We start from the raw sequence: 21,788 nt of genomic DNA, 5'->3' as shown, positions 1-21,788 counted from the left end.
GCCATCAGATTTTTGTAGGACCTATACATGATGTAGAATGATGACACGTGGAATGTAAACCACGTATAGTGGAAATTTTAACGTAAATATCTTTTAAAGTGTCTATTCCTCCTTCTTCTTCTTCTTTTTTTTTTTTTCTAGAAAAGTAAAAAGTGTCTCACTTGGAAATTTCATTTATCCGATTCACTAATCTTTTTTATTTTCCAAAAATAGAATAAAAATACAAGTTGAAAGAACAAACCATCAGCAGGCCTCCGTGAAAAAAAATAGAGAAAGTTTAGGAAAATAAGAATTTGGAAAGCAATTAAGAAGTGATTTTTTTTTAATAAAGATGACGCTAAAATATGTTTTCGCCTGCTCCCTAAGCACCACCAGGATCCGTGGCGCAATGGTAGCGCGTCTGACTCCAGATCAGAAGGTTGCGTGTTCGATTCACGTCGGGTTCAATACCCCGATCCAAATCGGATCCATTCCTTTTCTAATTTTACCCTTTTGCCCTCTTCCTGTAGGCAATTTTGTCATTCCTTCCGTGAGCTATTTTGTCATTCCATACCTTGACAGCCAGATGCACAATCTTCTAGTTGGACTTAATTTGATAATTTATGTTAATTTGTTTTACACATTTCAATTTTTGTTACGCTGGTTCAGTAACTCTAAATCAAATATTTTCACGAAGATCACAAGTTCAAAACTCATTTTAATACATTACACACATCTTTAGTTTAAGGTCACAAGATCTAAAAGTTTCTGTATTTTCCTAAACTCTATTATTCAATCAAAACTAAGACACATGAAATGAAGTGAATACTATATGTTTTGGTAATTTGATGCTACATGCAATTCATATTAATTAGTGTTCATTACTCATTAGATTTTACTATTCCCTCGGTTCAAATTTATGTGAACTTGTTTGACTGAGCACATTGTTTAAGAAAAAATTGAAGACTTTTGGAATTTGTGATCCTAAACAAGTCAAAATGGGATCCAAAGTATTTGTGTATAAAAGCTTTTCATTAAGGGTAAAATAGTAAGTTTAAGCTAAATTGTCTTCAAATTTAGAAAAAGGGTCATTCTTTTTAGAACGTACCAAAAGAAAAATGGATTTACATAAACTGGAATGGAGGGAGTAGTAATTATATAATCTATATCTATATCTATATCTATACTATATTAAAAGCACGAAACCCTTAACGAAATGTCGTTCGCCATTTTTACCCTTTAAAAAAAGATTTTACATTGGATAAATTTGTAATTTTAAGTTGCTTTCCTAAATTTTAGGACTTTAAAATCAACTAAAATTTATTTTATTAAATCTTTCCTTATTAAACTAGATAGCAAATCCTAATATTTAGAACTTTAAATTATTAACCTTTTTACCTTATATGAATGTCCTTATTTGACGTCTATTAATATTAACGCTTTAAGACCTTATATGAATGTCCTTATTTGACGCTATTAATATTAAAACTTTAAAACTATATTAAACTATAAGATTTTCTTATTATTCAAAACTTTAGAAATTATGCGTAATATTTTCTAGAAGTAAAAAAGCACAATAATTCTAGAAGCACAAAAACGAATCAAAATTGACATACTAATGAACAATGATTTCGGAAGCACTAAAACGAATCAAAATTGTCATACTAATAATTTTTAACTATTTGAAATCAAAATTCTATTCAACAAAGTTTTAATTATAGTTAAATTTTAAAATTGGAATGAACTAATATTAAGAATTTGATAATAAAAGTTAATTTATTTTCTTTAATGTCGAAAATAAATAATTAAGTTTTTGAATTAATTAATGAAAAAGAGTTCAAGTTAATATTTTTTAAAATTCATTATATAAGTCGTTGACAACTCTTTAAGGTATATAAATTAATTTTTGTAGGAAGAGCATTAATGGTGAAAGAAATTAAAAAGTCAATTTATAATATAAAATTAAGAGTCAAATTGATAATAATATGAATTTGAAGCAATAAAGATGAAATAGTAGATGACCAAATATATTATAAATGAGTTGTCATTTTTATTTCTTTCTTGCATTCGGTTATTCAGTCTTATAGGATAATGTCTCGCTATATTATCCTTTTAAATTAAGTTAGTTGTAGTAAAATATTATTCAACATTAGTTATTTTTTAAACTTTATATTGTCACTATAAATTTTTAGGAGGTATAATGTCAACTTTCATCCTAAATTTTAAAAGACCAAAAGATTAATTTTAATTTTTAAATTTTCATATAAGTCCTTTTTAAATCACAAATAAAGCATCCGAAAAACTTGTATGGTATATGATATTTTTGTTTATTGAGCTAGCTGAATGAGAATAATATTTATTATGTTAAAAAAAATTCTCTAACTTTTATTTTATAATTTTACGCAGCATAGGCTTTTGGTGATGGACATTTGTATTAGGATAAGGAGGAAGAAGAGGTCAGTACAAGGACGCCCCAGGATTAGGTGGGGTGCCTTAACTAAGGATAAAGCTAAGGAGTTGGAAGGAAGGTTATCGGCAATGGGAGCTTGGAGAAGTAGTGGGGACGCAAACACAATGTGGTCGACGATGACGGACTGTATAAGAAAGGCGGTGAGAGAGGTGTTAGGGATATCTACGGGCCACAATGATGGCCACAAACAAGATTGGTAGTGGAATGCAGTTGTCCAAGGTAAAGTGGAAGCAAAGAAGGCGGCTTACCTGCGGTTAGTAGGGAGCACTGACGAGGAGGAGAAAAGAGAGAACAGTGAAAGGTATAAAGTAGCTAGGAAGGAGGCGAAGATGGCAGTGACAGAGGCTAAGACGACAGCTTTTGCTCGTCTGTATGAGGAACTAAAGAACAAAGGTGGGGAGAAGAAGTTATTCCGACTCGCTAAGGCGAGAGAGAGGACAACTCGGGATCTGGACCAAGTGAGGTGCATAAAAGATGATGACGGCAAAGTTTTGATGGGAGATGACCAGATTAAGAGGAGGTGACAGACCTACTTTCATAAACTTCTAAGTGAAGAAGGGGATCAGGATATTATACTTGGGGAATTGAGGAATGCCGACAGTCACCATGAATTAAGTAATTGTAGGGACATTGAGATCGATGAAGTCATGGAGGCAATGCGTAAGATGAGAAGGGGCAGAGCTACCGGGCCAGACGAAATTCCGGTTGAACTGTGGAGGTGTGTGGGTAGAGCAGGCTTGGAATGGCTTACTGCATTGTTTAGTGTTATATTCAAGACTAATAGGATGCCTGAAGAGTGGAGGTGGAGTACAATGGTCCCGTTGTATAAGAACAAAGGTGATGTCCAGAGCTGTAACAACTATAGGGGCATCAAATTACTAAGTCATACCATGAAAGTTTGGGAGAGAGTGGTAGAAATGAGAGTGCGAAGGACGGTGTCTATTTCAGACAACCAGTTCGGGTTCATGCCGGGGCGATCTACCACAGAAGCTATCCACCTTATTAGGAGGATGGTGGAACAGTACAGGGATAGGAAGAAGGATCTCCACATGGTGTTTATTGATCTGGAGAAAGCGTACGATAGGGTTCCTAGGGAGGTCTTATGGAGCTGCTTAGAGGATAAAGGGGTCCCGGTTGACTATATTAGGGTGATTAAAGACATGTATGCTGGAGCTAAGACTCGGGTTAGGACAGTAGGAGGCGACTCTGAACACTTTCCAGTTATTACGGGGTTGCACCAAGGGTCTGCGCTCAGCCCATTCCTATTTGCCCTGGTGATGGATGCACTGACTCATCATATTCAAGGGGAGGTGCCATGGTGCATGCTATTTGCTGATGACATTATTCTAATTGACGAGACACGAGGCGGCGTCAACGAGAGGCTAGAGATTTGGAGACATGCTCTTGAGTCTAAAGGTTTCAAGTTGAGCAGGACGAAGACGGAATACCTCGAGTGCAAATTTGGAGTTGAGCCGACGGAAGCGGGAGTTGAAGTGAGGCTTGACTCTCAAGTCATTCCCAAGAGGGGTAGTTTCAAGTACCTTGGATCGGTTATTCAGGGGATCGGGGAGATTGACGAGGATGTCACACACCGTATAGGGGTGGGGTGGATGAAGTGGAGGTTAGCGTCGGGAGTCTTGTGTGACAAGAAAGTGCCACCGTTACTAAAAGGTAAGTTTTATAGAGCAGTGGTTAGGCCTGCCATGTTATATGGAACTGAATGTTGGCCGGTAAATAACTCACACATCCAGAAGATGAAAGTAGCAGAGATGAGGATGTTGAGGTGGATGTGCGGGCATACAAGGATGGATAAGATTAGGAATGAAGATATTCGAGAGAAGGTGGACGTGGCCCCCATGGAGGACAAGATGCGGGAAGTAAGACTCAGATGGTTCGGGCACATTCAGAGGAGGAGCACTGATGCACCGGTGAGGAGGTGTGAGTGACTGGCTGTAGTGGGCACGCGGAGAGGTAGAGGGCGGCCTAAGAAGTATTGGGGAGAGGTGATCAGACAGGACATGACGCGACTTAGGATTACTGAGGACATGGCTCTTGACAGGGAATTATGGAGGTCGCGCATTAAGGTTGTAGGTTAGGGGAAAGTTGTGAATATTTCTACAACACAATAGAGTGAGACTAGCCAGTTAGGAGTTAGACTAAGAATGCCATTGGTCGTCTATTGATGCATGGCTTTACCTGCTAGTTTTTACTATACCAGCCATCTATTTCGTATTTCGTATTCTGTATTTCATATATCTTATAAAGCTGTTATTTTATTATGCATTTTTATGGTACTAATATATCGTCTCCTGTTACTTTTTTGAGCCGAGGGTCCTGGAAACAGCCTCTCTACCCTTCGGGGTAGGGGTAAGGTTTGCGTGCATATTACCCTCACTTGTGGGATTATACTGGGTCGTTGTTATTGTTGTTGTTGTTGTTGTTGTTGTTGTTGTTGTTGTTGTTGTTGTTGTTGTTGTTGTTGTTGTTGTTGTTGTTGTTGTTGTTGTTGTTGTTATATCACTCAAATAAATTCTATTCAGTTACAATTCAAAAAGTAGTAAATCTTTTAAGAAGATATTATTGGCGGAAATACATATATAGCAGCTACATAAAGCTCTAATTCATGGCAAAAAAAAAAACCGAATTTAAATTCAATCCATTATTTAACAAGATCTAATGATTTGAATTGATTTCCTTACAAAAATATGTTGGTATAATTTTAATTTTTAAAATTCGAATGTAGTAAATTTTATTTGACAGAAAAGTTGGAAAAAATACAACAAATACATATTTGATTGCCTGTAGAACTACAATTTGAAGTCAAATTACCTATTGATTTAACATTCAAAAATCTCTTCTTTTTTTCTTTCTCTTTTTCGGTCTAAAACTTTCAATTATTTCGACACATGTATTGCTATTTCAATATTTTGTTTGTTCCTAAGCTTCCATGGTTAGTTATTAATTGTTGGATAGGCTATTGAAAGTTATTTAGTTCTCTTTCTGATAGGCTTTTACAGAAAAATTCAATTTTTTTCCATTATATTTTTATATTTGATATTTATTTATCTGATGAATATAGTATTCATATGATTTTGGGACGAGATTAGGAGGAATGAATTCTTTTAGTCTTTTAATTTTTTTTAATGTGCCATGTATTTCATAGTTCTTGTAAATTTTTATTGGCATGATAACTTAATCATATTAATTTATGATCCAAGCTTTAATTATTGATTTAAACTTCATGTCGCTTAGTATTTTTTATTAGGGGTGTTCACGGTTCGGTTTGGTAGGTTTTTGATTAAAACCAAAACCAAACCAATTTAATCAGTTTTTAAAATTTTAAAACCAAAACCAAACCAAATTAAATACATACCATCGGTTTGATTGTTGTTGGTTTGGTTCGGTTTTTCGGTTCTTAGTAAGCTAATGATAAGTCGATAATAATAAAACAACGCTAGACAACATTCTGAAAATAATTTTTGCTAAATTTATGTTTTTTTATATATTTCTTTCAGAACTGAAAGGTTATTTACTTGTTTATATGAAAAGAATGAACAAAAAACAAACTAATAGTTTGCTTTCTTAAGCTTTAGCCGTTGTTGTCTTGCAATTTGAATTTGCTTTCTTTACTCTTGTGGTGGTTTTTTTTTAACTATTCTGTAGGCAAAAGTCTGGGTTGTTGTTGTTGTTGTTGTTAGGCAAAAGTATGTGCGGAGGGTTAGAAAATTAGAGTCTCTTAATGAAAAGAAAATTGGTCGAGTCCTATTATTTTGGGCTTAGGCAATCTTTAATGATATAAAAAGATAAACCAAAATTCAAAATAACAATTAAAATGCATAAAATATTTAAAATTATTTACAAAAAGATATTATATTGTATATAAATAATTACTGTATTAAATTTTGTATATAATTAGTCGGCTTGGTTCGGTTTATTTTTCGATTTTTTTAAAATAGAACCAAAACCAAAACAAATATTATCGGTTTTTAAAATTTAAAACCAAAACCAATCCAAATCAAGAAAAATATCGGTTTACTTAATCGGTTTGGTTCGGTTTTCGGTTTGGATCGGTTTTCCGTCAAATCGTGAACACCCCTATTTTTTTTTATGTTCGTCTGTAACTTTATTCACATATTTGATATTTATTTATATATTGTCGTCAGTTTTGGTTGTACAAACTTTTATGAGATGAGAATAAGTAGACGACTCAAAAGAAGAGAATAAAATAATGAGAATAACCCTACATTTTTTAGATGACTAGATTCATTTTTCTTATTCCAAAACTCTAATTTTTCATATTGTTTTCTAAATTCCCCCCCCCCCCCCTTAAATTACAATAATTGAAAATGTAGTACAAGCTAAGGTTAGTATATATAAAAATTATCACAAATATATCAATGCTAAATTGATAAAAAATATATATAAAATTGGGATGAAGCATTTGTAGTCAAAAATATTATTTTTGTACACGTACACTAAACTAGTGAGTGTAAAAGCGAATGAGGTGCCAATTACTTAGTGTCGGTCGATTATAAGGAATAAACCCCACTTAAATATGGTGAGGGAATAGAAAGGATAAGAACACGTGATGTAAAACGAAGAAAAATTTAGAAAAAAAAAGGACGTGAGATATGTGGTCAGACAAGCCTTATACAAATCCATAGATCTTGGTTACTAACAGCTTCCCCTGGGAAAACATAGCACAAACACAACAAACTGCAGCTTAGCTTCTAAACTGTGATTTATGGCAACCTCCAAATTAGATACAATTATGAGTGAAGAAGAATTTGCCACATTTGTAGATGGACTTCCGAGGGAGAAATGGAGGAGACCTGTTAATTTTTGTTATCAGTGGGACGGCTACTGGTCTTAAAAGCAGCCATAGCAGCTCAATCTGGTTTCTTAGCTCGGTATGATGATGTTATTCTTGCTTCATCTATGAAAACGGGTAAGCTACCCTCGAGTCAATTGCTTCGTTATTAAAGTTGCCATGCTTTTTCATTAAGACACTTTAAGTAGGTTTTGTTTCGATTGAACACATGTAGTAAGTCCAAATTGTACAAATCAGACACGGTTGAGTGCGTGAGTTGTAGAAAGTTCTTTGGCTTGATGTTTCTTTCGTAGTTTGGTAAAAAAAAATGAATCACAATTAGTAAGATTTTCTAAGTGAAAATTAGAGTATTAAGAGATGAAAATGGGTATAAACATACATTTATGTCAAAAATACTCCAAGGATATCAATAGGATCGGGAATGTTTCCCAAAAACACTGGTATCTGCAAATTTGTAAGACCATGTATAGGGGCTAAGCCTGGTGCCGGAAGGTCAAGGAAGTTGGTGACCTAATGACACCGGAGCCGGTGATCGAAGCTCCAGTGAACGGCATAGAGAACAATGAACACGAGCATTTTATGGGTGCAACTCACGCTATCAACTATACCAGTGAAATGTGTCTGGTTGGTACACTTTGGATGTACTATAGGTGTTCAATCGGAACAAGGCCTACTTGAGGTGTCTAAATGAAATACCATGGCAACTTTAAGTGTCTCTATATGTATCTATAATATATGTCGAATCCCCTTGACTTTTCGTGTGTATACTTCTTTATGTTTTGACTCTTATTATTGCAAAATCTGGCTCCGCCATTGACAGGTACTACTTGGCTCAAAGCTCTTATCCCTTGCATCATGGCCCTTAACAGAGATAATATTGATCATGAGGAGGATGACCCTTTACTAACAAACCACCCAAACCAACTCATGCCATCTATTGAAATATCAATATTCAACCCAAAGAACCTAGATTCTGATGTCCTTAACATTGACGAAATGCCTTCACCTCGACTCTTTCGGACTCACTTGCCTTATTCCAAGCTTCCAGAGTCAATCAAGAATGACAATTCCAGCTGCAAATTAGTGTACATTACCCGCGAACCTAAAGATGTTTTTGTGTCGTTATGGCACTTCATGAATTCGATATCCAATGCAGAGCCTTGTCCAAAGATGGATGAATATTTCGATAGTTTCTGTAAAGGCATTCATCCTTTTGGCCCCTTTCATGACCATGTTTTGGAGTACTGGAATGAAAGTTTGAAGAAACCCGAGAAGATACTTTTCTTGAGGTATGAAGAGATTAAAAAAGATCCGAAAGGTCAAGTGAAGAAGTTGGCTGAGTTTCTTGGCAGACCTTTTGCGAACGAGGAGGAGCTTGATAATGTCCTTTGGAGATGCAGTTTGGAGAGGCTGAGGAATCTTCAGGTTAACAAGAATGGCTTGGAACCTTCTCTTGGCATTCCTAAAATTGCTTATTTCCGAAATGGTCTTGTTGGGGACGGGAAGAATTCCCTCAAAAAGGAGATGCAAGAACGTCTTGATCAAATTACACGCGAAAAATTTGAAGGCACTGGCTTAGATCTTCAAGTTATTTAAGTCTCTTCTCTTATTGTTTCCAGGCAAAACACCATTTGTGATTTATCAGCCGGCACTGTTGTAGGTGATGTATATATATTGTTGTTACTCTTATTGTTTCCAGGCAAAAATGTGTGTAATCAAGCTAGCATATCATTAAAAATCAAAATCTTTACATATTTTGCCTCGTCGTTGGTACAAACAACTAGCTTTTTCGCACCAGTCACTACTATAATATATTACAAACTGATATAATCTTAACAAATTCAATTTGAAAATAATAAGCAAATACTCCTTAGAAATTTTTTGCAACGGTAAAGTTGTCTCTGTGTGACCTATAGGTCATAGGTTCGAGCGATGGAAGCAGCCACTAATACTTGTATTAGGGTAGACTATCTATATCACACCTGTAGGGGAGCCGCCCTCGCTCGGATCCTGCATGAATAAGGGATGCTTTGTGTGCCGGGCTGTCCTTTTTATACAAACAACTTAGCGAGAAGTCATTTTCTGTTTGTTGGATTCTATGTACAGAGAGTCTAAAATTTTGTCGAAAGATTTCAACAAATTGCTGAAAGAGGTCTGTGCTCATCGCTCTCAAGTAAGGCTTGTTGTTCTTCAGATGGAAACTTGCATGTTTCATCAATCTGTTGCAACCGGGCACGATCCCTATCTTGTGGATATGTGCAATAGAGGAAGGAATATATGAAGCAACAAATGGCCGATGGAATGCCTACTGCAGTGCATAGTGCCTTGGCAAGTGATGCAGCATTCTGTCTATCTGTTTCAGTTTCTTGAGACTTTGTTGATCCCTTTGGAATTGGTTTATAACCAAAAATTTGTTGAGCTAAAATACCAACCACCAGTGGCGCAAAGGATGCAATTATCGTCTCAAAAGATCGATCCAGAGCGTAAATGCTTGTCCGAGCTCTCTCAGGGACTATCTCAGCAAATATTGGACTACAAAAAACATGACAAAAGAGTAAAACAAACAGAAAAAATCTTGGCAATCTGGTGCACTAAGCTTCCGCTATGTGCGGGGTTCGGGGAAGGGCCGGACCACAAGGGTCTATTGCATGCAGCCTTACCCTGCATTTCTGCAAGAAACTGTTTCCACAGCTCGAACCCATAACATTCTGATCACATGACAACGAATGATATATTGGATATGAGGAGACATACTTGTTTGTTGCTGAACCACACCATGATATGATTAATCCCGTGATGATTAAGACTAAACCATGCAACAAAGCTGTTTTAGGATCATTAGGCAATAGCAACAGTAGAATTGCAGCTAAAGGAATTCCTGAGCCAGAGCTAATCTGAGCTAGAATAATTCTACCAGAATTAGGTAAGTGCTTGGCCAAGACATCCCCCATGCGGCCCCCATACAACGCGCCAAGCGACACAGAAACTTGAAACAAAGTCCAGAGTAGTGCTGTTGTCTTATGGGAGAAGCCTATAAGCTCTAACCACATAGTAACAAACGACAACGATGACCAAGGGAATGTCCCGGAAACCCCTTGTGCAATAATTATTTGGAAGGAAGGTATTTTGATAACTGCTTTCGCTTCTTTTAGGAGTTCGATGACTTCTTCTTGAAATGGTTTCGGTGCAAGTTGATCTTTTGCATTGCCCTTATTGTCAAGGAATCGCGGATCATTGGCAAAGAGATGGACTAAAAAACCAACGATAACACTTATAAAACCAACCAAATGGAAGGAAATTCTCCAGCCAGGGATTCCCAAGAATGATGTTTCTGCTATTAGCACAGCCAAAATCCCACCAAGAATTGAGCCAAAATTTGATGTTAGTGCTAACCATCCAAAGGCTGTACCGCGATTTCTATCATCAGTTGAATCAGCAACTAGAGATTGGATTGCTGGTATGACTATTGCAAGTCCTACTCCATTCAATCCTCTGGCAATTGCTACCTGTTAAATGACATGAGATTGCTAAACTTAAATCATACAACTCAAACTTACAAAAGATGACACTTTTATATGTCATGTATGACAACAAGAAGGGTAACAAAATGCAAATGTCATCAGACTAAACGGTGAAGATTACAATATCTGCAGATTAAGAAAATAATGCACACGAGAAGATTAAAAAAGTCTTTCCTTTATTTCTTAAGCTCTGTACCTAGTCAAACTATGCCATATAAATGAAAAAGGAAGGAATAATAAGTTGAGGCTGTCCATGAACTCTAAACTCATCAATCATCCAAATTCGAGTGAATATGAAGTTTGTTCTTTCTCTCTTTGATCTAAAAATGTTAGATATTTACAAGTCTGGTGGGTAAAAAAGGACAGTCCAGTGTACTAAGCTCTCGCTACGCGCGGGGTCAGGGGAAGGACCGGACTACAAGGGTCTATTGTACACAGTGTTACCCTGCATTTCTGCAAGAAGTTATTTTCAGGGCTCAAACCCGTAATCTCCTGATCACGTGGCAATAACTTTACCAGTTACGGCAAGGCTCCCCTTCCCGTCTGGTGGATGATTTTCTTAAAAAAAGAAATAACAAAACAGAGATTAGAAGGAACCTCCGTGAAGGTGGAGGAGATAGCAACAAGGAAAGTAGCAGCAGACCAGAGAAAAGCGCCAAGAGCTATGACATGAGCTCTGTTATGACGAGCAGCTAAGTATGCAGCTAAAGGATAACAAAGGCATTGAACTAATGATCTAAAGACAGTGAGAGAGCCAAGACCAGTGGGATCAGTGTGCAATTCTTTGCCAACTTCTTTGTAAGCTCCAGGTAATAAAGACTCATCAGCTTTCTCCATTATACCAGCAATATTTACAAGTACAAGTGTCAATGTATCTGATCTCAAGTTCTTGAGCTTTACCATTATCTCCTCTTCTGTCAATTCGATTCAAACTTTAGACGTCGTGGATTCTGAGTTGAAAGTGATTTCTTAAAGTGTACGTCTAATTTCTCTTATACATATAAATATATAGGATTGGATTTTGCATATTTGAGTTCTTTCAAACACGCGAACTTCGTAGGTGTGTAGTGTGTTGACAAGCAAGCTTTGTTTCTTTATTTGAAAGCCAATGTACAACTTCATCATGACATCATGACATGTATATGAGGGACTCGTATAAAATGAATAGGTGGGACCAGTGGCGGAGCTAATATTTTCATCGAGGAATTCAGAATATTAAAAAGTATACTCACGAATAAGCAAAGAGGATTCAACATATACGATTTATGTATAAAAAATAATCTTAAACTTATATATACAGGGAATTCGGATGAAGCCTTTCCGCCAACTGATCCAGCACCCAAAAAGCCATGAAATACTTGACAATAGATACTAAGGGACCCACAAGTGTTGACCTAGAAGATTTTGGGTAGTTTTCAAATGGATTTTTTTACGTTTTTTATTTATTTTATTCTTTGATATTGATGGCGTTTACGTGACGGTTTGGACTAATTGTGTGCAAAGCAAGATCTTATAGAAGTGGGTTTAATTAAAACAATGAAGGATTCTAGTTACATGCACTAATAGTTCTATAAATTTTAGCGTTAATTTAACTTGTTATAACATATTACCTATCATTTATTATAAATTTATCAATAAATTCTTATTATGTAGAGTTACCTATAATTATCTTTTAAATACCGTCAATACTTAAAACTTAAACTTTAAAAAAAAAATCGTGACAGCAATAGACAACAGACACTAGGCTTAACAAATTAGATTGGTAAATACTTACCCCGCATCCGTTGTTTATACCATGCCAATTCAATTTATCATAGTTAAATAATTTAATGAATTAAATTAATTAATCACAATTAAGTGAATAAACTTTATGTGCAAATACATATCATGCTTCTATTAATTTAGTGTAAATAACGAGATACAAGTAAATTTTTACAAGTTAGATTTTGCCCTTTGTAGCCTTGTAGGTTTTAGATTCATACTTCAACCTCTTAGCGATTTTGTTATGAGAAAAGTTAGCAGGGAATATGTTTAACCAAAAAATGAAATTTTAGTCAAAGTCAGAATTTAGCAAAACACGGGTTACTGATAATCAAAAGAATATGTAAAAGAGAATAATTTGGGTAACAATAATATAATCAGGAGAAAAACAAGTAAACCAAAGTATATTCCTATAGTATTTCGTATCCTTACAATTGATCAGATATCTCCCTATTATAGATATCTTGGAGATATGCGTTTTGCCCAAATCATAATGAGGCTATTATGAATAATTAAAGACATTGAATGCTACGTTACATAATCATTATATTCAATACAAATTCTCTAACGTATTCAGCATTTAATGCCTATCAAATATCGTATCTGCACTCTTTTCTATTGTTAGATCCATTCCTTTTGATTCTTGGATATAAATGACTTAAATAGGTATGGGCACTGAATTCTTCGAATAACTGCACGTGCCTCTTCCTTTGCCTTGCTTGTTTCCGTTGCTGCTCGTGCCTCTTGGCTAATTGTAATTCTTTAACCATTTGACCAGTCCACGTGTCTTGACACGTCACCTTTATATATAAATACAATTTTTTCCAATACAGATAGTCCCCTCACTTTTCATTTATTCATCAGTTGAATATTTGGGAAGTGGATTTCATTAAAAGAGAATTTTTGTCACCATTAATGCTATGACAAAATTGACGCTTCAATTGTCGCTTCCATTTAATGCTCCATACACGTGTCATTTTTCCATTGGTTCTGTAGTTTTGCAGCCCTTTTCAAGGCTTTTTTACGGCTCCACTATTCACGAAGTGCCAGTTATCATTATTATGGTCCTTCAATCACTGCACTTTTACTTTTGGCGGTTGCTTATCGATATAAATATAACTTCTTTCTTTATCTTTTACCACATAAAGCTTATTGAACACTTAATTCTCCAAATCTCTGTTTACTTCTTCCTCACATAATTCTTCTTCGCTATATCTTCACCAAGCCCTAACCCTAGGAGAGTTCTCATTGTTGATACCTTCCCCAATGCCCCCATTAAGCCTAGAAGGGGAGGTAGTCTTCGTAGCTTAGGATCTACTCGTGGTGATTCGTCTATGTCTTCTCCTAGTTCTGGTCCTTCTTCTAAAACCAGAGGTTCCCTGTCTCACAAATCTTCTTCTAGGGGTAAAGAACCTTCTGAACCATTACGTGAGCCTTTAGTAGAGGAGATAGTCCCCACAGAACTATCTTTTTACCATGATAGGGAATCTCTTAGAAACTAGGTTTCCGCTTTAGATCGTGCTGATGCTTACCCCACTCAAGTTACAGAAGTTTTGACTCATGTAGTTCGTAAAGACTGCCATTGGAGTAACGGTTTTTCCATTATCATCCCTAATCCAAATCAGAGAATTACTTCTTATTTGACTGGGTTCTTTTTTGTTTATACATATCCTTTCACTCTAGGGTTCAAACCAGCTATTGACCCAGTCATTCTTGAATTTTGCCGATTCTTCAATGTCTGTTTGGGTCAAATTGGCCCAATTATATGGAGGGCTGTTGCCTGTTTAAGGCATTTAACCACTAAAGCTGAAGTTCCTTTTACTTTCCCTCACCTGATTCATCTTTACTCTCCTAGGCTTTTTCGCAATGGTGTTTTTACACTAGTAGCCAGGAGCAAGAGAGTTTTGGTGAGCCCTGAAAATGACAAGGACCATGGCTGGTATGCCTGGTTTGTTGCTTCCCCCACTGTTGGTTTAGTGGGTGAGGATCACGTTCCCTTCCCTGAGAAGTGGAATTTTGCACGTAAGTCTTTTATCCTTCTCGTGCCTTTTTCTTTCAAGTTTATCAACTTCTCTAATTTTGATTTTTTTAGCAACCATGTGAGTTGTGGAGAATGTTCCCAATTTTCGTGGTTGGGTAGATAAATTGCTGAAGACCGCACCAATGGATGGTAGGTCTTGGAAAATACTTTCTAACCATTTCGGTTGGAAAATGAATACTCATGGTAAGAGTTTACATTTTGTTCTTTCATGCCTATATTTTTCTTTATTGTTCTAACTTTCATCCTTTTTTTTATCAGGATTTGCTATTCGAGGAGTTACTACTAAAGCAGTTGCGACCTCTCGTGTCTCTTCGAGAACCCGTATCTCTTTAGAAAGAGCCCGAGAAATAGTCTTGGGTTCTTCTTCTGCGAAAAAGAAAGCTGTTGAAGAAGAAGACTCTGAAGAAAAGGAAGATGGGGGCTCCCTGGTGACGAGGCCACGAGCTAGGAGACGCATCGTCTCTGATGACGAAGCTAAAATTTCCCCTCATCTTTCTCTTTCTCTTACCGAACCTGTTGAAACCCCAATAATAATTCCTGACGATGACGTCACTCCTCATGAAACCCGTGAGTCTATTGATCAACTTTTCATCAGTGGTTTTGGTAGTGGAAGTTTAGGGCCTATTTTAGATAAAATACCCTTATCTTCTTTTTTAACTCCCGTGCCTATGATTCCTTCCTTACCAGCCCCAACTGTTTCTGTTCCTTCTTTTACTGTTTTCACTTCTTCTACCACTCCTCCTTCGACAATTTCCCCTCCTATCGTTCATCATACGGAAGTGGGCTCTTCAAGTAAAAGTGCCACTATGAGGATGGTAACTATTGAAGTTCCTACTGATAACAGCCTTTTGAGGAAGTCAGGTCAGGCAGATGTATGGCTGGATCCTTTAATTGGCCTAATTGAAAAAGCAAAGATGGAGAACCATAGTTCCCTGACTCTAATGAATGATATCGTGCATGCCACTTTGAAGGTATTTTCCTTCTCTCCCTTCTTTTTCTTTGTAAATCTTTTTATCTTTGGGATTCTTATTTCCCTTCTTTTTTAGGCCAATCTTTATCGGCACAGAAATGATGAACATAATCCCTCTCTTGGAGAAAGTAACACGTGATTCTCAGTTGGAGGCGATCAATTGGAAGGAACAATTTGAGAGTGCACAAATTGATATGGAAGATTTACAAGAGAGCAAGAGTACCTTAGAGCAGCAGGTGTAGGCTTTAACTTCAGAGTTGGCGGTTGTAAAAGCTTCCTCAAGCCAAGCAGAAAAAGAAAAAGAACGTCTCGAATCCTCCTTCTCAGAGCAACTATCTAAGGCCAATGAAGAGAACAGAGAGTTGAAGGCTCTTTTGAGTCAAAAAAAAGTTTACGCTGGGGAGCTCGTGCAAAGCTTAATTCAAGCACAAGAAGACCTTCGAGTCTCTGCTGATAAGGTACGTGCTTTAAAGAGCTCCCATGCCTCTCTTCAAGCTTCTTACAACTCTACCTTGGCTGAAAATAAAGAGCTAAAGAATGAGATTGTTGGTTAGGAAAATGATTATGAGATCCTTGAAGAAAAATCTACTGTTGAGGTAAGTTAGGCATTTTTAAATTCACGTCGTGATACCCTAATTGAAGCTGGACAAGAAAACTTCAACCTGGAGTTGGAGTTAGCTAAGATTAATGAAACCATTGAAAAAGCTCATCAAACTTAGGACTTCTCTTCTCCCGTGGTTGAAGCTCCCATGAATGTTGAAGCTGATACAGGTATCCCAACTCTTTCAAGCCCAATCGAGCCTGTTGCTGCAAGCCAAGTTGAAACCGCATCTGTTGATGCACCTGCCCAAATTGAGCCTGCTGCTATTGATGTTCCTGCTTCAGTTCCAAAAACTTCTCAGTGACCAGTTTTAATCATTTGAATGATTTTGTTTTTGTTTTAAAAATTGTAATCAAACCCTTAGCTTCATTTGAGGGTTGATTTTGGAAACGCAAGTCCCCAAGTCTTTTATGGGGCAATCTGTATAAACAATTTCATAGTTTTATGACTAAGTTCGAACTTAGTCTTAGATTTTTTACATATTAAGAAGTTTTTCATGTTATTATTTTAAACTTCTGTTTGATTTATTCTTGCCTTTATTTTTAAGGACTTACAGAATAATTTGCATTTTTATTTTTGGAAAATGCTTCTGTTAACCTCATGACTAATTAATTTAAACATGAGTTTTATAAAAGAGGGCCCTTTTATATTTCGACACTTAATAAAAAAGACGTCTCAACTTCATAATGGTGTTATCATACGATAAAAGAAATAGGAACACACATGTTTCTTTGAAATAACTTTGACAAGTTTTTATTTTTTAACCTTGTCGAGTTCCGAATAAAACTTTACATGTATTTGAATTACATCTATAACTTTCTCGTAACTGTTTTTCTTATAACAGATTTTTACAAAAGAAGAATAATAGACATGAGGTTTTTCCTTATAACCCATTTTAGTACATAGCATTTACCCTAACTATAGTGAGGTTTCTCTTTGGCCTTAGCTCATGCCTCCATCTCGTGACTTTGTGACTTTTATTCTGCACTTCACTCTTTTAGGCTTGATTTTTCCTTAATCTTCTTTGCCTTCTTTATACACATGTCTGTGTATATTATGTAGTCCCCCAAGAGTTTGAGTGTTGAAGTATGAATCCTCGAGCACTTGATAGTTTCTATCATTTGGTCCTTTTCTTGAAAAGGAAAAACATACGGGACTCGGAGGTGCGATTATAGATGAAGACTGCTTAACCCGTTTGAATTTCTATCAGAATAATTGTAACCCTAGGCCAGGAATTTTAGGTTATTCCATGTGCCTTACAGGTCGCGACTCATCATTTAGTACGGGTTAGCTTTTTGCCTATCATCTAAAATCGTTCGTAAAATTTTAACAATTCAAAAATTAAATTTAAAATGGTGATACCTGACCGTGGGTATTCCTTAGAAATAGTATCTCTTCAAATGAATAGCATTCCAATGTAAAGGTAGTATCTTGCCATCCATTGTCTCCAGCTCATATGCTCCATTTCCTGCAATATCACGAACTCTATAGGGTCCTTCCCATATTGGACTTAATTTACCCGTGTTAGCTGCCTTTGTAGATTGAAAAACCTTTTTAAGCACGAAGTCCCCTACTTTGAAGAATCTGAGGCGTGATTTTCGGTTGTAATATCGTTCTATGACTTGCTTTTGTGCTGCCATTCTTATTAATGCAGCCTCTCTCCTCCCCTCGAGTAAATCTAGATTGACCCGCATCTCCTTGTCATTAGATTCTTCTGTCTCCTGTGTGAACTGTGTACTTGGTTCCCCTATCTCAACTGGAATTAAAGCCTCAGCTCCATAAACCAATGAAAACGGTGTTTCTCCTGTACTTGTTTTTGCAGTTGTGCGATATGCCCATAAAACTCCAGGTAACACTTCAGGCTAGTTACCTTTTGATTCCTCTAATCGTTTCTTTAAATTATTGATAATAACCTTGTTCGTTGATTCTGCTTGCCCATTACCCACCGGATGATAAGGTGTTGACGTAATCCTTTTAATTTGCCAACTTCGAAAGAATTCCATGATTTGAGCTCCAATAAATTGAGGGCCATTATCACACACGATCTCCTTTGGTACACCGAATCGGCATATGATATTCCGCCAAATAAAATCTTTGACTTCCTTTTCTCGCACCTGATTAAATGCTCCTGCCTCCACCCATTTAGTAAAATAATTAGTGAGTACGAGCAGAAACTTTACCTGTCTTTTTGCTTGTGGTAATGGACCCACGATATCCATTCTCCATTTCATAAATGGCCATGGCGCAATGGCCGGATGTAATAACTCCGCAGGTCTATGCATATTGTTACCGTACCTTTGACATTTATCACATTTGGCCACGAAACTTTCTGCTTCTTCTTCTATTTTAGGCTAGTAATAACCTGCCCTAATTAAGGTTCTTACCAATAACCTTCCTCCTGCGTGATTCCCGCAATGTCCCTCGTGCATTTCTTTCATTACATACTCCGTTTGCGAAGGTCCGAGGCATCTTGCTAATGGACCACCGAACATTTTACGATATAAATTGCCTTGCTTTAAGCAGTAACTAGCAGCTTCTTTCGAAGCGCATGAGCTTTTTTCTTATCATCGGGGACGGTACCATACTGCAAAAAGCAACAATCTCGTTCCTCCAATCACAAGTTAAATTATTAAAATTTACCTCATTTTTATCAAGATCGAGAACTGAATGAAATAAATGTATAACTGAGGCATTTGCATCACTTGTCACATCAGCTGCAGATGCGAGATTAGCTAGGGCGTCCGTTTCAATATTTTCATCCCTTGGTATTTGTATAACTTTCCAGGTTTGAAATTGCTTTGTCAATTCTCGTACCTTTTCTAAGTATTGTTGCATCCTTGCCTCTCTAGCTGTATAAGTCCCCAGCATTTGATTAACCACGAGTTGCGAATCACTCTTAATTATAATCTGATTTATGCCAAGCTCTCGTGCCAATTCTAGACCTGCAATCACAGCCTCATACTCCGCTTCATTGTTAGTTATGGAGTGACATTTAATAGCTTGTCCAATGGTTTCACCCGTAGGTGGTACCAAGACAATCCCTAAACCTGCACCTTTTACATTAGATGAGCCATCAGTGAATAAAGTCCAAGTTCCCGGGTTAGCTCCATTGAATACCTGTAATTCTTTTTCTGCTTCTAATTGCATCCCCTGGCTAAAATCAGCCACGAAATCAGCTAACAGTTGTGATTTTATAGCAGTTCTAGGTTGGTATGTGATTTTGTATTCACTTAACTCTATTGCCCACTTAGCTAACCTACCTGATAACTCATGCTTATGCAATATATTACGTAAAGGGTAGGCAGTTACTGTAGCGATAGGATGATACTGAAAGTAAGATCTTAACTTTCTAGATGCCATGATTAATGTAAGTGCACGTTTTTCTAACTGAGGATACCTCGTCTCCGCATCTAACAAAGATTTACTAACATAATAGATAGGGGATTGTTTACCTTGTTCTTCTCGGACCAAAACAGCGCTTACCGCAACTTCCAAAATAGCAAGGTAAATGAGTAGTCTTTCCCCAGCCTTTGGTTTTGCCAGCAAATGTGGATTTGATAAGTACGTTTTCAAATTCCTGAGTGCCGGTTGACATTCCTCATTCCATTCAAAATGATACTGTTTCTTAAGGGCTAAGAAGAATTTAAAACACTTCTCTAATGATTTAGAAATGAATCTTCCCAAGGCTGCAATTCTCCCTGTTAATCTTTGAACTTCTTTCTTATTTGAAAGTATATCAAGGATTTCCTCAATGGCCTTAATCTGTGCAGGATTCACTTCAATACCACGGTTAGAAACAAGAAAACCCAAAAACTTACCTGATACAATGCCAAATGCATATTTTTCGGGATTTAACTTCATATTAAATTTGCGCAAAATTGAAAATGTGTCAGATAAGTGTGATATGTGATCTTTTGAATACTGAGTTTTAACAAGCATATCATCTATACATACCTCCATAGTCTTTCCTAAATGCTCTTGAAACATTTTGGTAACTAACCTCTGATACGTTGCACCTGCATTCTTTAGACCAAAGGGCATTACTTTATAACAATAAGTCCCCCTGTCTGTTATGAATGAAGTTTTTTCTTCATCTCCCGGATCTATTTTAATCTGATTATAACCTGAATATGCATCTAAAAAACTTAATAGTTCGTGACCTGCAGTTGCATCAATCAATTGATCTATGTGTGGTAGTGGAAAAAAATCTTTAGGGCATGCTTTATTAAGATCTGTGTAATCTACACAAACCCGCCACTTATCGTTCTTCTTTGGAACTACAACAGTGTTAGCTAACCAGTTAGGATACTTTACCTCTCGAATGGAACCAATTCTTAGCAATATTTGGACTTCTTCTTGAATCACCCGATTCTTGAAAGTTCCTTGCTTTCTTTTCTTTTGCTTGACAGGAGGGTATGATGGATCTTCATTTAGTTTATGAGTCATCACCTCCGGTGGTATTCCTGTCATGTCAGAGTGGGACCAAGAAAAGCATTCCACGTTAGTTTTCAAAAATTCAATTAACTTACCTCTCATACCTTGGCTAAGATTGGCTCCAACACAAACTTTTTTATCAGGCCATTGAGCAAATTACACGACAGGCTCTAATTCCTCTATCGTTGTTTTGATATTTTCATTCTCTTCTGGTTATTGAATGATATCAGGCCTTGAATCTACACCCGTTTGCCCTTGTTCAGTTGAGGTTTGTGTTGTGGTGTCCTCAACTGCCTTCTGTGATTTCTATTTACCTTCATTTCTCATGCTTGTATCTGCAACAGAGTTGATAGCCCTAGCTGTATGTTGATCTCCACTAATTTGACAGATTCCCCATGGCGATGGAAATTTAATAACTTGATGCAAGGTTGAAGGAACAACATCCATTTCGTGGATCCATGGTCTCCCAAGAATCATGTTGTAAGCCATCTCCATATCTACCACCTGGAACTTTGTATCTTTGATGACTCCTTCAGCGAATGTGGTGAGTGTTACCTCTCCTTTCGTGAGGACACTAGAATTATAAAATCCAGATAGAGTATGCACCTTTGGTATCACTTTATCTTCAGCTTGCATCTCACATAATACTCTTAGCAAAATAATGTTTACGGAACTACTTAGATCAATCAAAACTCATTTCACATTAGTATCATGTACAATTAAAGATATTACCAGTGCATCGTTATGAGGGGTTAATACGCCATCTGCATCTGCATCATTGAATGTAATATTGTCTTCCTCTAAAACATGCCGCACCGGTTTCCCTTGGGTAATTGTTACTTTAGAAATTTTGTTAGCTTCAGTATATGATATACCATTGACGTCTTCACCCCCCACTTATAACCTTGACAGTTCTTTTGGGAGAAGGTGGTTTTGGAGGCTCCTGGTTCTTCATGTAAGCTTACTTGCCTTTCTCCCTGAACAACTCAGTAAGATATCCTTGTTTTAATAAATGATCAATTTCACTTTGTAAAAATCTGCAATCTGTTGTTTTATGTCCGTAGTCATTATGAAACTCGCACCAATGGTTAGGGTTGCGCCTGTTTGGATTTGATCTCATTTCCTTTGGCCATCGAACCTTATCTCCCATGCTTCTCAAAACAGCTACGAGCTCGGAGGT

The 21,788-nt window shown here is 36.7% G+C and overlaps 2 protein-coding genes and 1 non-coding gene across 5 annotated transcripts; 2 read left to right on the top strand and 1 right to left on the bottom strand.

Moving 5' to 3' along the window:
• The first annotated feature begins 374 nt into the window (after positions 1-374).
• TRNAW-CCA (transfer RNA tryptophan (anticodon CCA)) lies at positions 375-446 on the top strand. The gene has a single exon. It is a non-coding gene; the product is annotated as a tRNA-Trp (tRNA).
• A 6,592-nt stretch (positions 447-7,038) lies between these two features.
• On the top strand, positions 7,039-9,034 carry LOC104248186 (cytosolic sulfotransferase 5-like). Of its 2 annotated transcripts, none has more exons than XM_070174263.1 (2): positions 7,039-7,397; positions 8,119-9,034. In XM_070174263.1, exons 1-2 carry the CDS (start codon positions 7,388-7,390, stop codon positions 8,874-8,876), a joined length of 768 nt encoding a protein of 255 aa, XP_070030364.1. In that variant the 5' UTR covers positions 7,039-7,387; the 3' UTR covers positions 8,877-9,034. The 2 variants fall into 2 exon arrangements, with proteins under 2 accessions (XP_070030364.1, XP_009802687.2); XM_009804385.2 differs by having other exon boundaries at positions 7,041-7,397; positions 8,101-9,034.
• On the bottom strand, positions 8,832-11,855 carry LOC104248179 (uncharacterized). Of its 2 annotated transcripts, none has more exons than XM_009804378.2 (3): positions 11,399-11,855; positions 10,035-10,786; positions 8,832-9,812 (listed from the first exon to the last, which is right to left on the bottom strand). In XM_009804378.2, exons 1-3 carry the CDS (start codon positions 11,702-11,704, stop codon positions 9,413-9,415), a joined length of 1,458 nt encoding a protein of 485 aa, XP_009802680.1. In that variant the 5' UTR covers positions 11,705-11,855; the 3' UTR covers positions 8,832-9,412. The 2 variants fall into 2 exon arrangements, with proteins under 2 accessions (XP_009802680.1, XP_070030363.1); XM_070174262.1 differs by having other exon boundaries at positions 11,563-11,707.
• Between the last annotated feature and the right edge of the window lie 9,933 nt (positions 11,856-21,788).

This window comes from Nicotiana sylvestris, chromosome 5 (genome assembly GCF_000393655.2).
Source record: "Nicotiana sylvestris chromosome 5, ASM39365v2, whole genome shotgun sequence".
In the NCBI taxonomy this organism is placed as follows: Eukaryota; Viridiplantae; Streptophyta; class Magnoliopsida; order Solanales; family Solanaceae; genus Nicotiana; species Nicotiana sylvestris.
Note: the sequence above shows the minus strand (reverse complement) of the source record. Positions and strands in the feature narration are given on the sequence as shown.